The sequence below is a fragment of the Sinocyclocheilus rhinocerous genome, unplaced genomic scaffold, assembly GCF_001515625.1.
Source record: "Sinocyclocheilus rhinocerous isolate Xijiao unplaced genomic scaffold, SAMN03320098_v1.1 scaffold1111, whole genome shotgun sequence".
NCBI lineage: Eukaryota > Metazoa > Chordata > Actinopteri > Cypriniformes > Cyprinidae > Sinocyclocheilus > Sinocyclocheilus rhinocerous.
The window spans coordinates 1,969,374-1,983,156 of NW_015655406.1; the positions used below are offsets into that span (position 1 = coordinate 1,969,374).

General features: G+C 41.6%; 2 protein-coding genes across 2 annotated transcripts in view; both read left to right on the forward strand.

Annotated features, from left to right (window-relative positions):
* The window catches only part of LOC107718239 (protocadherin-17-like), a 4,221-nt gene extending 3,552 nt beyond the window's left edge, over positions 1-669 (forward strand). Inside the window, exon 3 of the mRNA XM_016525233.1 lies at positions 602-669. Coding sequence (XP_016380719.1) covers positions 602-669 — 68 coding nt within the window. The remainder of the gene's footprint in view (positions 1-601) is intronic.
* Positions 10-13,783, forward strand: part of LOC107718221 (protocadherin-17-like) — a 78,418-nt gene continuing 64,644 nt past the window's right edge. The window contains exons 1-2 of the mRNA XM_016525215.1: positions 10-90; positions 834-3,635. Of these exons, the coding sequence (XP_016380701.1) occupies positions 1,155-3,635 (2,481 nt within the window). The 5' untranslated portion in view covers positions 10-90; positions 834-1,154. The remainder of the gene's footprint in view (positions 91-833; positions 3,636-13,783) is intronic.

Here is a 13,783-nt window from a genome sequence, read left to right on the forward strand (position 1 = left end):
TTTTTTTTCCCTCCACTCATTGGGAAGGTGCATGAAGGATGTAACTCGTCTTTGGTAATGGTTGTGTTTAGACTGGATATAAGATTACAGGTAAGTCTGTGTGATGTTTCTCATCATCATTCTGTTCCAAAGTGTCATCCTGAAAAGAAAAAAAAAAACATGAAATGACATGTCATATATGCTCCTGGAGCTGCTGGATGCGCACAGTGCCAGAGAGGATGCAACAGCTTCTTCTTGTATTTATTCAAGAAGCGCAGTATAAATAACCATCCAGGATTGTGTTTCATTTGCTCTGCTTTTTGCGACTATGTAAGAATTGTATTTAACAGCCGGATTATGCCGGTTAAGAGGCTTATTTCAACGCATTTGCATTCAGGGGGTTGCCTTAAGACAGCAAGGTATTGATATGGCATCAGTTAAGCAGCTGTTTGAGGACATAGAACATAGAAAGAGATCTATCCGTATTAATTTGCTCACCACCTTTATCCATAATTACTCGTATGATGCGCGTAACACTCTTCGTGCCACATGGCGCATCCTCGACGCATTGCTTAGCCTACATGTTGAGAGCAGAATAACACAAACATCCACCTGTGTTCAGCGGTAAAGCGCTCCGACGCATCTCAAGGTTGGATTGACATGCCATTCACGTCGTTCCCCAGGGAATGAGGAATTACGCATTAGAATTACACGGTCACACTACAGAGGAAAAAAGCGCATATGTTGAGACACAAGGTGCTTGTTTAAATCTTTATAATATAATTTAAATGATCAAGTGCAATATTACATGCAGTAATCTGACACAGATTTTTTTTCTTTTATTTTTATTACAGGCGAAAAGGCTGGGAAAGGCTATTTCTTTGTGGAAACCGGATTGTGATTTTGCCTCCAATGCGCCTGGGCATTCAGCAGAATATAAATTAGCTGTACAGCCTCACCATTTGTTGTAAAAACTCAGGATAAAGGGAGCCCTGCTACGGAGGAAAGAAAAGAGCATTCAAAGGAAAAGCCCACATAATGACTTTATACATTTTTTATCATGAATCGGCATGTGTGCTCAGTAATTGAAGGTAGAAATTGTGAAATTGCCGGGAAGATCAACAGGTCGGAGGTGTAAAACGCATCAGAAACCTAAGACACTCTCACTGAAAGGGATGCATCTTTCTGTTTTCCTTTTCCTACTTTTATGGGCGCAAGCCCTGACATTGAAAAACTTGAACTACTCAATACCTGAGGAGAAAATTCAAGGTGTCATTGGAAACATTGCCAAGGATGCAGAGCTGGAACTGGGAGAGCAGGGGAAAAAATCCAACTTCAGGGTGTTGGAGAACTCCGCCCCACACCTTATTGATGTGGATCCCGAAAGTGGGCTATTGTACACTAAACAGAGGATTGACAGGGAAACACTGTGCAGACAAAACACCAAGTGCCAGCTCTCCATGGAAGTGTTTGCCAACGACAAGGAGATCTGCATGATTAAAGTTGAGATACAGGACATAAATGACAACGCACCAAGCTTTCCTTCTGAACAGATCGATTTTGACATATCTGAGAACGCAGCCCCTGGCACACGTTTCCCCCTGGCTGCTGCCTACGACCCTGACACTAAGGAAAATGGCCTGAAAACATATCAGATCACGCGTGATGATTATAGTATATTCTCTTTGGATGTTAAATCCAGAGGGGATGGAACTAAATTCCCTGAATTGGTCGTTCAGAGGTCCTTAGATCGAGAGGAACGTAGCCATCACACCTTAATTATAACTGCCACAGATGGAGGGGAATATCCCAAATCAGGCACAATGCAAATCAATGTGAAAGTCACTGATTCCAATGACAACAGCCCTGTGTTTGAACAGCCCTCATATGTAGTGGAGATCCCTGAGAATTCACCCCTAGGCACGGCACTGATAGATTTAAATGCTACAGATCCCGATGAAGGGATTAATGGGCAGGTTACTTATTCTTTTAGCTGTTATGTCTCAGACAGGATCAAAGAGCTGTTCTCAATAGACCCCCGAACGGGTGTGGTAAAGATCCAGGATAAAATCGACTTTGAGGAGAACCCAATTATAGAGATTGATGTTCAGGCAAAGGATCAAGGCCCCAACCCAATTCCTGGCCATTGTAAAGTCACTGTTAAAGTGCTTGACAGGAATGACAACTGGCCGTCAATAGGTTTCGTAGCTGTGCGTCAGGGGGCGGTTAGTGAAGCAGCAGCTCCAGGGACAGTGATCGCACTCGTTAGAGTCACAGACAAAGATTCAGGCCGCAATGGGCAGATCCAGTGTAGGATTTTGGGGAATGTTCCTTTCAAGCTGGAGGAGAACTATGATAACTTCTACACAGTAGTGACCGACAGACCCCTGGACAGGGAGGTAAAAGATGAGTATAACATCACAATTGTGGCCAAAGACAATGGTAACCCACCCCTGAACTCAACAAAGTCTTTCACTGTTAAGATTCTAGATGAAAATGACAATGCACCCCGCTTCACAAAAATGGTCTACCTTCTCCAGGTGCCTGAAAACAACATCCCAGGGGAATACCTGGGTTCTGTTCTTGCTCATGACCCAGATTTGGGCCAAAATGGTACTGTATCCTATTCCCTTCTTCCTTCTAATGTAAGTGAGGAATCTATCACTACATATGTTAACATCAAACCCACTGATGGTGCAATTTATGCCCTGAGGAGTTTCAACTATGAACAAACCAAGTATTTTGACTTTAAGGTCCAGGCGAAGGATTCAGGTAACCCTCACCTGGAGAGCAACACCACTGTCCGTGTCAGTGTGCTGGATGTTAATGATAACATTCCTGTCATTGTCCTTCCATTACTTCAGAATGACACTGCTGAGATCCATGTACCTCGCAATGTGGGAGTCGGACACATTATCACCACCGTGAGAGCAGTGGACAATGATTTTGGTGAAAGCGGTCGTCTCACCTACGAGATCTCAGATGGCAATGAGGAACACCTGTTTGAGATTGACTCGGTGACGGGCGAGGTACGGACAGCCCAGCCATTGTGGGAGGAGGTGGCACCTGTTGTGGAACTCATCATCAAGGTGACTGACCATGGCAAGCCATCACTCTCCGCCATGGCGAAACTTATCGTCAAAGCCTACTCCGGGCCCTTACCAGAGGGCGAACCACGCATCAATGCAGAACACCATAACTGGGACATGTCGCTCCCACTAATAGTAACCCTGAGTATCATCTCAATTATGCTCCTCGCTGCCATGATCACCATCGCTGTCAAGTGCAAACGGGAGAACAAGGAGATCCGCACATACAACTGTCGCATCGCCGAGTACACTCACCCGCAACTTGGCAAGGGCAAGAAGAAGAAGATCAACAAGAATGACATCATGCTAGTGCAGAGCGAAGTGGAGGAGCGGGACACCATGAATGTGATGAACGTTGTCAGCAGTCCCTCTCTGGCCACCTCGCCCATGTACTTCGACTACCAAACCCGTCTGCCCCTCAGCTCTCCAAGGTCAGAGGTCATGTACCTCAAACCCACCACCAACAACCTCAGTGTTCCTCAAGGGCACGTTGGCTGTCACACTAGCTTCACGGGACCTGTTACAAACACCACCGAGGCGCCAGTGAACAGGATGTCAATAATACAGGTAGGAACGACAACTTATATTCTTCTTCCTTATTACCCTCCATCCCCCTCTCGTTCTGCTCTGTCTCACTAGGTCAATACATGAATGGATGAGTAGATGTGTGTGCATACAAAGCAGCCAGTGAATCATAGTGTGGGGGAAAGGAAGGGGATCACAACTGGTCATAATATGAAACTCGAGTCTCTCTCCAGCCCTCGCCAGATACCGAAAAGCACCTTGCTATCATTTTTTGAAATCTAGCTTTGCTCATATTGTTTCAGGTAATGCGTTAAGAGGAAATTGAGTATGGAACATAATTCTGTTCTGGAGATATTGTTTTGATGTTACCTCTGGTGCGGAGAGATTTGATGCACTGACAGGTTCAGCCCTAAAGGCTTGTTATTTCATAACGGCCGTACCGTGATGATTTGCTGCTCTTGCCTAGAATATATTTCCAGCTACTATATTGCAAATTAATAGAGCCTCAATCAATATGTAGTTTCCTGTGGTGCTTTGAATGTAAGGTTCCTACGGTTTCCCTCTTACAATGACATAATTAATGTTCTTGTTTTCTTTTTTTTCTACTATTGTTCACACACTAGGTCAAATAAATACATAAAAACATATTTTCATCCAACGTGATGCAATTTGTCTTGACCTCAAACATTTTAATTTTCAGTCTTGGCATTGTTACACCCTTACTGTATTACTTACTCAGCAGGTTTGTCTCACCTTCGTACTCAAGAACACTGTCACAATCCTCTCTCTATTAAAGACGCTCAGACCGCATTTCAAAGAAAGAAAGAAAGAAAGAGCTTTCCCAGATTTCCTCGTTCCTTGCTAATGCGTCTTTGTGTGGAGTGATTTGGTTAAGCCAGTGACAACTTATGTGTGTCTGTGCTGCTAAGCCAGTTTAAAGTCATTTGAAATCTGTCGTGTCAGATGAGGCTAAAGTCACCTCTTTAAACTCTGTACATCAGGTACAGGTGTATGTGCAGCGACTGAGATTACAGCGGGCAAAAATTAATTTAGCTCTCTCTCTCTAGCTTTATTTTATGCCTTAAATACATTTTATATACATGTTTCTTTGTAATATCTCTACTTAAGAGGGTTTTTTTGTGTAAGTTTACTCTTTGTTAAAAGTATTTTCACATGATGTTGCTATTGCTCATATTTAGGGTTAGGGATGTGAACAAACCTCTAAGTATTACACTTTGGTGCATAACTCGTCCCACACTGTTATTGCGGACATGTTACCATTAAACAACCATAGCAAGCATTGTGGCTAATTAAAAAACAAAAAAACAAAATAAAAAATTGAAAAAAAGTTTTATCTGAGTGATTTCAGAGGTGTGAAGTGGGTGTTTTTGTGGATAAGCATGAATTTGTATTTGTATGTTTTCATAGGTGTCCTGTGATCTCTAGATCTGTGTGTTTGCTGCATGTGTCTGCCCATGATTGTGTGAGCATGTGTTTTGCTATTCATCGCGTCCCAGCTGCAGGTCAGAGGTCAGAGTGAGGCCCATTATTATGGGCCCTTTAATAATGAGCTGAATAACTGCAGAGGTCTCATCAAACTGCAGACGCAGGCACTACAGCATAGATACTTGCCTTTTTCTCTCACTACCTTCACTCTCCACTCCAAAACACATACCTGGAGTGCATGCTATGTTTACACAGATCCATACATTACAGGATATACTCTCCATTATTTACAGCAGAAGTGTGGTGAGAGGCAGATCTGCTATCCTGTTACTGAGCCCGTAAAGCAATCTGGCTCTCCTCTCCCCTGGCCTGGAACAGAGAGAGAGAGTGAGATAAAAACAGAGCCTTAGAAATGTGAATCCCAGTTGAGAGGTTATAAAAAATGTTAGAAATCCCTCCCTTTCCAGTCTCTGTCGATCGATGTGTTCGGGTGCTGTCATGTGCATCTGTCATCAAAGCTAGAGGTAGCCTGAAATCTGAAAATAAATGAGGCCTGTGGCAACAGCAGCAGCGAGAGGGTAAGACCAGGGGCTCCTTAATGGTGTTTTATAGTAGCTGATCCAGAGCTTGCAAACAGCTGGCCGTTGAAGTAATAGCCAACGTCTGAAATTAAAAGAGGTTCAGGGTCAATTACAGAACCAGGGCTGTGTGCTCTGGGAGAACACAACAGAATGAGGGGTGTAATTCGATTGGCCGAGAAAAGTTTCCTGGATAAAGGGATGTAATAACGCTTCATTGCACCATAGGCATCCAGATCTATTACTTAATGGCGAATTGAGGTTTAAGAAAATCTTCAGGGGTATCCTTCTAACCTGGTAGCAGGGGATTTTCTTAATTCTTTCGTCTAGAGAGCATTGCATATCCGTGCTTATGTTTGCAGCATACTTAACAGCATATTTGAGGCCAGAAAATGCTAATATATAGTCATGGATTTATTTGCAGACTTTTTATTCCATCCTTTCAAAAAAAAAATTTTTTTATAAGTGACGTGACATGTGACATGTGGCCAAGTATGGTGACCCATACTCGGAATTAGTGCTCTGCATTTATCCCATCCAAAGTGCACACACACAGCAGTGAACACACACACACCGTGAACACACACCCGGAGCAGTGGGCAGCCATTTATGCTGCGGCGCCCGGGGAGCAGTTGGGGGTTCGGTGCCTTGCTCAAGGGCACCTCAGTCGTGGTATTGAAGGTGGGAGAGAGCGCTGTACATTCACTCCCCCCACCTACAATCCCTGCTGGTACGAGACTCGAACCCACAACCTTTGGGTTACGAGTCCGACTCTCTAACCATTAGGCCACGACTTCCCCCTATAAAAATATCAAGCAAAAAAAACATGCTGAGGAAAATTAATTCCTTAGCTTTATTTGGACTTAATTTGCTGTTTAGGTGAAAAATAACAACTTACCTCAGTTTTAGAGAGTGTAAATGTGTGTAAGGATGAGCCAGAGGCTGATACGGCTACAGTGAGCATCAGGGTTGGTGCTCCTGGCTATAAAAGTGTCCCCTAGGTGGCGACAGTCTGCCTTCAGTGTATTGCAAGCACACAGCAAAGTGTGTGAGGCTTGATTTGAATGCACCTGCAGTGTTTGCTTTCAAATTTATGTTTTTCTGTAAGTGTGACTATAAAGTGGTGTTTATGAAGTGAACGCTGCATGCAATTGAAAATCTTTTGATGCTTCCATCCTTCTTTTTTATTTATTTATCCTAAATAGAGAGGTCAACTGAGCCGCTTAAGGTCAAACCGGTAAGGCAGGAGTAGCAATTCATGTAGCGCTGGGGGAGGGCAGCGGGCTTGACACACTCCAGTTGTAAAGGTCAGCGGTTGGAGGGAGTTTGCCGCTGGACAATAGTGATGCCTCTCCAGGGACTGTCCATCTGAGCTGTTTCTTTCCATTAAATGCACCTGGAAACAGAAAGAGAGAAGTGGAAAGAGGTTGACAACAGATCACGCTGTTGAGTAAATGCTTTGATATGAGGACTGTAGTTGTGCTTGTGGCATAATGCTGTTGTGTGGTGCAGTGAAGTCGCAGTGTTTCATAGAGATAGGGTTTCTGTCACCTTGTTTTTGCAAAATTGAGCGATAATAGCGGCTGTCAGGTAATCAGATTGCTGCATGAGCTCTAGATGTATTGCTTTGGGAACTGAAGGGAAATACTTTCAAATGGCAAGGCATGAGAGAGTCAATATATGACAATCTGTTTAGTGCCCTCTTTCTCTTTCGCGCACTGTGTGTGTGTTTTGCAGTGGGACAGCAGGAGTGTGAGCACTGTCATGCATGCTAATGGTTCTGTCCTTGCATGCTGCATTATACAGTACGTTTTGTGTGTGTATGTGTGTGCTGGCAAATTGAGTCATAACATTTCCCCTTGATGGGTGTAGCAGCCCATTGTTTGTCTCTTCTCTTCTCTTCTCTTCTCTTCTCTTTTGTGGACTGAGGCTTAGAGATTTTGAAATGCACCCACCCTCCTCCTCCTCCTTTAAGCTCTCTGCCTGAGAAATAGAGGGTTTGTTTACGGCTTGGAGTTAAAGACAAAAGACTGAGAGAGAAATAGGGATCAAGGAAAGATAATCAAAAAAGTTTGGGAAAGCGGTTTTTCCTTTTCCTCTCAGTCCCAGCTCGTCCTTCTTAAGCTTTTGCGTATTAAATCTGTTCCTTCTTCTGCCCTTGGTGTCTTGTTCATATTTTCAGATGGTGCGTTCACGCTGAATTATTGATAGGTGGTTTTGATATACACACATGATCCATGTGTTCTGCAGTATACCAGGGAAATCTAAACAGCACTTGTCTGCCAGGCCTAAACGGTGCACATGAGATCCTACAGTAAATCCTGCCTTTATTTGTTTGATTTATCCAGGCTTTAGTCCTTCGAAAGTTGCAGGGGTTTTATTTTCTTTACCTCGTGATCACTGTTTGTGTGGCTGTTTATTGCGTGCATGTGTATTCTGAACTCATACGATCCTCTGCTATATTTACTCGCTCATTAATAAATCATCAAATTTAACCGAACAAGACAAGACCAGAATGTCGCGATATATGCGTCTTAAATTTCTCACACTGCTTCTTGTTAACAGCAGAAGAGTGTGACCACAAAACCTCACCTTTATTAAACTGTCTTTCAGAAAATGTGTTCATATTTTGGATAAAACAGCATCCATCCTTCATCTACATGTAATCATCTATGTTGCACAAACAGACACTTGTTTTGTATTCATCTGTGAAGAAGCCTTTGGTTTCAAGTGCTTTGGATCAAGATTAGAAGAAGGATTGAGATTAGCCCAGAAAGATGAAAATCAATCCTGCGAAGCCAGAAACAACAACAACAACAAAAAATCCATCCGTCTGTCCTCCCCTCCCTTCCTCCTTCACATGGTCGCTGATTTTCTTTGGGTGCACTGGAGTGTGTCAAAACCTTGGCATGAAAAATGTAGCAGGGAGGGTGAAAAGATCTCTGTAGTTTTTTGGCACACATTTAGGTGATTAATTACCGCACAGCTGAAGTGTACAGATATGTGTATAATAGCAGAGACATTTGTTGAACTGCATGTATAATGTATGGCAATTCTGGAAATCCAAGTAATGCCGTTGAATTATTTATTGAGTTGTATAGCTCTATAACCCAGCTCCGTCCGCCCTGCGTGGTTTGGAACCCCAGACCCGTTTGGGAACCAGCGGGCCGAGGCCATTAATAACTCATAAACGCAGTCGTAATTTTACCCCGCCCTTGTACAGTTCCGCTTGAACTGCTCCAAATGAATGGATGGATGGGTGAATGATACATATGGTCTGGAGAAATGAACGGATATGGCTGTCGGATTTCTTCCTATCCTTCTTTGAGACCAAATACATCTTATCTCTGGAGCCAGAGAGACTGCAATAGTTTAGTGTCCTACTCTGTTCCTACTGTTTCGTATTTTCTTGAACTGTAGGCCCTGTGAACATTCAGAAAATAAACTCAAATGTTTTAAATATAAATAAAATAAATCTTACAACACTTGTGTATATATATATATATATATATATATATATTAATAGCTATGTAATTTTATGTACTAACAAACAATGTTCCATAGTCATTTCTATCACGTCTCAAATAACGTATTATGTTTAACAGCTTTTTGTGGTGGAAATGGCAATGAAATTATATTATCAGTCTTTGTTTAGATAATCATCATTTTAAATATTTGATCATTCATATTTTTTCATGATTGGATATTCATATTTGAAAATTGAGAGTGAGTATGGGACAAGAGCAGTGCTGATATAGGAGAGTATAGCACAGATAATTTTGGATATTTATGTTAGTGTGTCATTTTTGCGATGCGTAGCAGGCATGTAATGCTCTCATAGTGAAGGGGTTATTTAATTACTTAAGCAAGCACTAAAACCTATTAGTTCTGAATGTGAAAAGGAGAAATATTCCGGCAAGAGTTGTAAGACCACAAGATTTGACCCTCGAGGCAGAAAACATTGAGGCACTTAAACAAATTTGCTTGGTCAATGGAAGGAAACTCAGAGAAGGACATACTGAAGTAGAACTGTCCAAAACGGTTTTATGTTTGAGTTTTTCCAATCATATATTGAGCAGTACATAGTCAGGATACTTTTGGTGTTTGTTTAAATTATACCTGCAATAAAATGTTCTTTATTCTCTATTGATTTCACAGTAAATACCCGTGTTCCTCTTTCCTTGTCCACAAGGATGTTGCACGGTGGGGTGTTTGGGAAACAAGTCCCAGTTACTCCCTGTCAATATTTGTTCTGGCTCCTCCACGCGCACAGTAATGGCTAAAGCTAGCCTTGGTAACGCTTGAGGGCATTGGCGTTGGAGTTGCTGTCAAAGGTTTGGTTGCTAATGTGCTTGTTTGTTTTGGATAGTGGGATAAGCTAACCCTGATGAACATGGTTTAGACTGTGTCAGTGATGTCGGGCAGAGTGACGCCCACATTTCAGATGGCTTATGGTTGCTTGTACACTCCTCTCTCTCTCTGGCACCAATTTCCAGATAGCCTTTTTAGCCATGTGGCACTTAGATTTTGAGATGAGACATTCAATCAGACAACTGCTCTTTAATTAGAAACGAAAACATAATTTGCATGTTTAAATGATGCAAACGCTGAGCTAGAAATCTGCTAGGTTACACGTGTCAAATGACTGACCTCTGCCCTTGTTCCTTCTGTCTGAATGCAGTAGCAACTTGTAAATAGTTAATGCTAGCTGTGTGAACAGTGTGGCTGCTAAACACAAAGCCAAAATCAAATTGCAAGGCCAAAATGAAAGAATCCATTACAGGAGAACAACTAATTGAACACAAGGACTAAGTTTGTGCTGGATTTAATGAATGAAATGAAGTCCAGGTATTGAAAGACTCACACAGTAACAGATTTCACACACTAATTTTTGCATGTGCACGTAGTGCTGGGCGTTATACCTGTTCATACCGAATACCGGTGTTTAGTTTTGTTATGATATGAATTTTTAAAATACCACAATACCGGTGTATGTCGCTTAAACAACGTTCGGAACGCGACACTGTTTGAAAGGGGTCCCTTTTCACTGTTGCACTGTGGTGAGGGAACAGCTGTATGTGTTACTAAGCGTGAAAGTTCCGAAACTGAAGCTGTAGAACTAATAGAACGTGATGACACAGAAGAACTCATCCACAATATCCACACTGACCGCCACAAATATCCACCGCACCTGCCATCAGCTACCGCGTCTCACACACACACACGAGCGCGACTTTAGCACTAGATTTAGCAACTTTCAGACCCTTTTAGCAGCTTTTTCCATAGAATATTGATATTGAATATACCTAGCGACTTTTTTGGATAAACCTTAGCTATGGTTCAGTTGGAAGATTTCGCCAGTGCTGTCCCGCGAACGCGAGGTCTGACCTTCCCGGAGAAGTGTCACCTCTCTCGGCGTCTGTTCTGTGCAGTGAGCGGCAGAGAAGCAGCGCATTCAGTTGGCCGCACCGCAGCCGACTCGTCAATAAATGAGTAAAAAAACAGCGTTTCCTAGCACCTGTCGCTTACTGATTGTTTGGAATTATAAATATGAGCGTAGTTCGTCTGTTAATATCACATGCACTTTTTTGTTTGTTGTTTTTTTTAAGTTTGTTACTCAGACGCAGGCAGTGCGCTGCATGAGACAAAAAAGTAATATAGCCAAAACAACCGCATAGCCACTCTTTAGTGTAGATGCATGTTGATTTTATCAGACGATGCCGCGATTATAAATGAGAGTGACTCCTGGTTAACATGTATTAAAAGGGGTCGTGTTTAGTCACTATTTAGTGTGGTATTTTTTGACAATATTCACTCATCATGACAGTAAAATAGGGCATTCTAAGTCAATATACTGCAGTATTTCCTCTCTCAATCAGTAGAAAATATGGTTAACACCCGGACATGCATGAAAAAAAAATACCGTCTTGTACCGTGAAACCGGTATAATTTTGAAAAATACCGTGATATAGATTTTTGGTCATACCGCCCAGCACTATGCACGGTTAGTGATTAAGACCCAATATTCGAACCACTGCTGTAATCTGTTGTATTAACAGGCAAACCGCAAGTCGCACCTGTTAGTAATTGCAATAATCAATTCCAAACTTTGTAGCCAAAGACAACAGCAGCAACTTCTAAATTCTGCTTTTAATCAATGCGAACAGATCGTTTTCTCTGTCTTCACGGCAAAAACACACACAGCTGTCTGTTGCGGCGCGTTTGGCCACAGGAAAACCCAGCTCTCTGCTGCATCCTTCCTCTGTGTGGCAGAAATCGTGGAGCATTGTTCAATCACAAGCTGTGCTTTCAAGCACCATCTCTCCTTTTATTATTTGCAGATTGCGTCAGTTCCCCTGCAGGGCCACTCTAGACCCCGAAGGGTTCTTGGGATACCCCCCATGGGGCTACTTCTGCTAAACTGTTTAAATGGCAGCATCCACTTAAGGCTGTGTTTGTTTGCTTTCCTTTTATTTACTTCTTTCATTCGCAGTTTTTTTTTTTTTTTAATTCATCAAAAGCCACAGTTCCTACATTAGCATTAAGATTCACAGAGCACACATCTGGGAATTTACATGTAGTGTTGTAGAAGGTAATAGTAAAAACGGCATCTTGTTTGAATGTCAAATGATGTGGAACATGTTTTATTAAGTGTTGGCAGTTGTCCAATAAACAGATTATTATTTTTTTTTTTCGACAGATGTGTTCTTAGGTACATTTTCACACTGGGAATTGTGGTCTTTTTTTCTCTGGGAAGTAAAGAGAGATCCGCTTTCTACTTCTTAACTGTCTCCTTTTTCTCGCATCATGTCGTTTTACGATTTGCTGAACTCTTTTGTAAATTTCCAACGGACATGTTGCTGGTTGCAATGTCCTGATGCCATAAATGTTGTCAAAGAAAATAGTAATTAAAGAATCCCCGCTAGCATAAACAGTAAATTTGTGCAGTTTTTGTCCACCTCAGGGTAATGTTCGAACAAGTTCTAAATACTCATCTCGTCTCTTATTCCTCGCGCTATCCTCTAGCTTTAGTGAAATACCTAAAGATAGATCCTGGCTCAAGGTCTGTCTTTCCAGTGAGGTGTTGTGCGCAGGAAGAAGGCTCTTTTTCGAGATATCGGATTGCCATGTGACAGGGCCGGCTGGTAACATAAACCCTGCATATGTGGCCCGGTCAAGTTTAATGAGTGAGCTTGTCAGCACTCATGTTTTGTACACAGTCTTATCCAGTGTTGGGCAAGTTACTTCCAAAATGTAATACATTATATATTACTAGTTACTGTCTTTTGAAAGTAATTAGTTACATTACAATATTACTGTCTCTGAATTGTAATGCATTACACTACTTTTGAGTTACTTTTGAGTTACTTTCATCCAAAATATCCACATAAGTATTGTAAAATGCCAAAATGTAGTTTATTGCAGCTCATTCTACACCCAGTGGAGGGTAATGTGGTAGGTCTATATAGCATAAAATATATGAAATCATATTTAGATACCGGTATGTAGGTCTACATGAATGTTACGTTGTAGTTTAGGTTAAAAAATATAATAATATTATTACTTTTGTAATGCGTTACTCCCAACACTGGTCTTATCTGTCTACAGTTACATCTTTTCACCTGCACTGATGGGCTGAGGGCTGTCAGAACCCAAAGAAAATGGCTGGCGGTTTTTATGGAGCTCTTATTTCTGTTTGTTTTTCTTAACCCTAGTAAATAGAGTGTGAGAACGCTTGACTGGCAAAAACCTTCTATCTGTTTATGGTTCTTTTCTTCTGTGTGTGTTTTTTTTTTTCTTTTTATCTCTCTGTTTGTGAGGGTGATGTCATTTCCTTGGTGCTCGAGTTCAATAATGCAGCATTCCAGCAGAGACATACAGTAAGACATATGTATGAGGTGACAGGTGACACCACTCATAGGAAAATGAATTGGGGAAACTGTAATGCTCATTATAGTGGCTGAAGAAATGTAGGAATGTTCTGCCTTTCCATAAAAAATATGTCCTGTTTTAGGCTTTTTATTTAATTTTTTATTTGCTTTTATTTTTTTTACTCTAGAACACAAGTGCACTTTAGCAAGACCAACCTAATCTTTATATATATATATATATATACACACAGTATATATGTGTGTGTGTGTGTGTGTGTATATATATATATATATA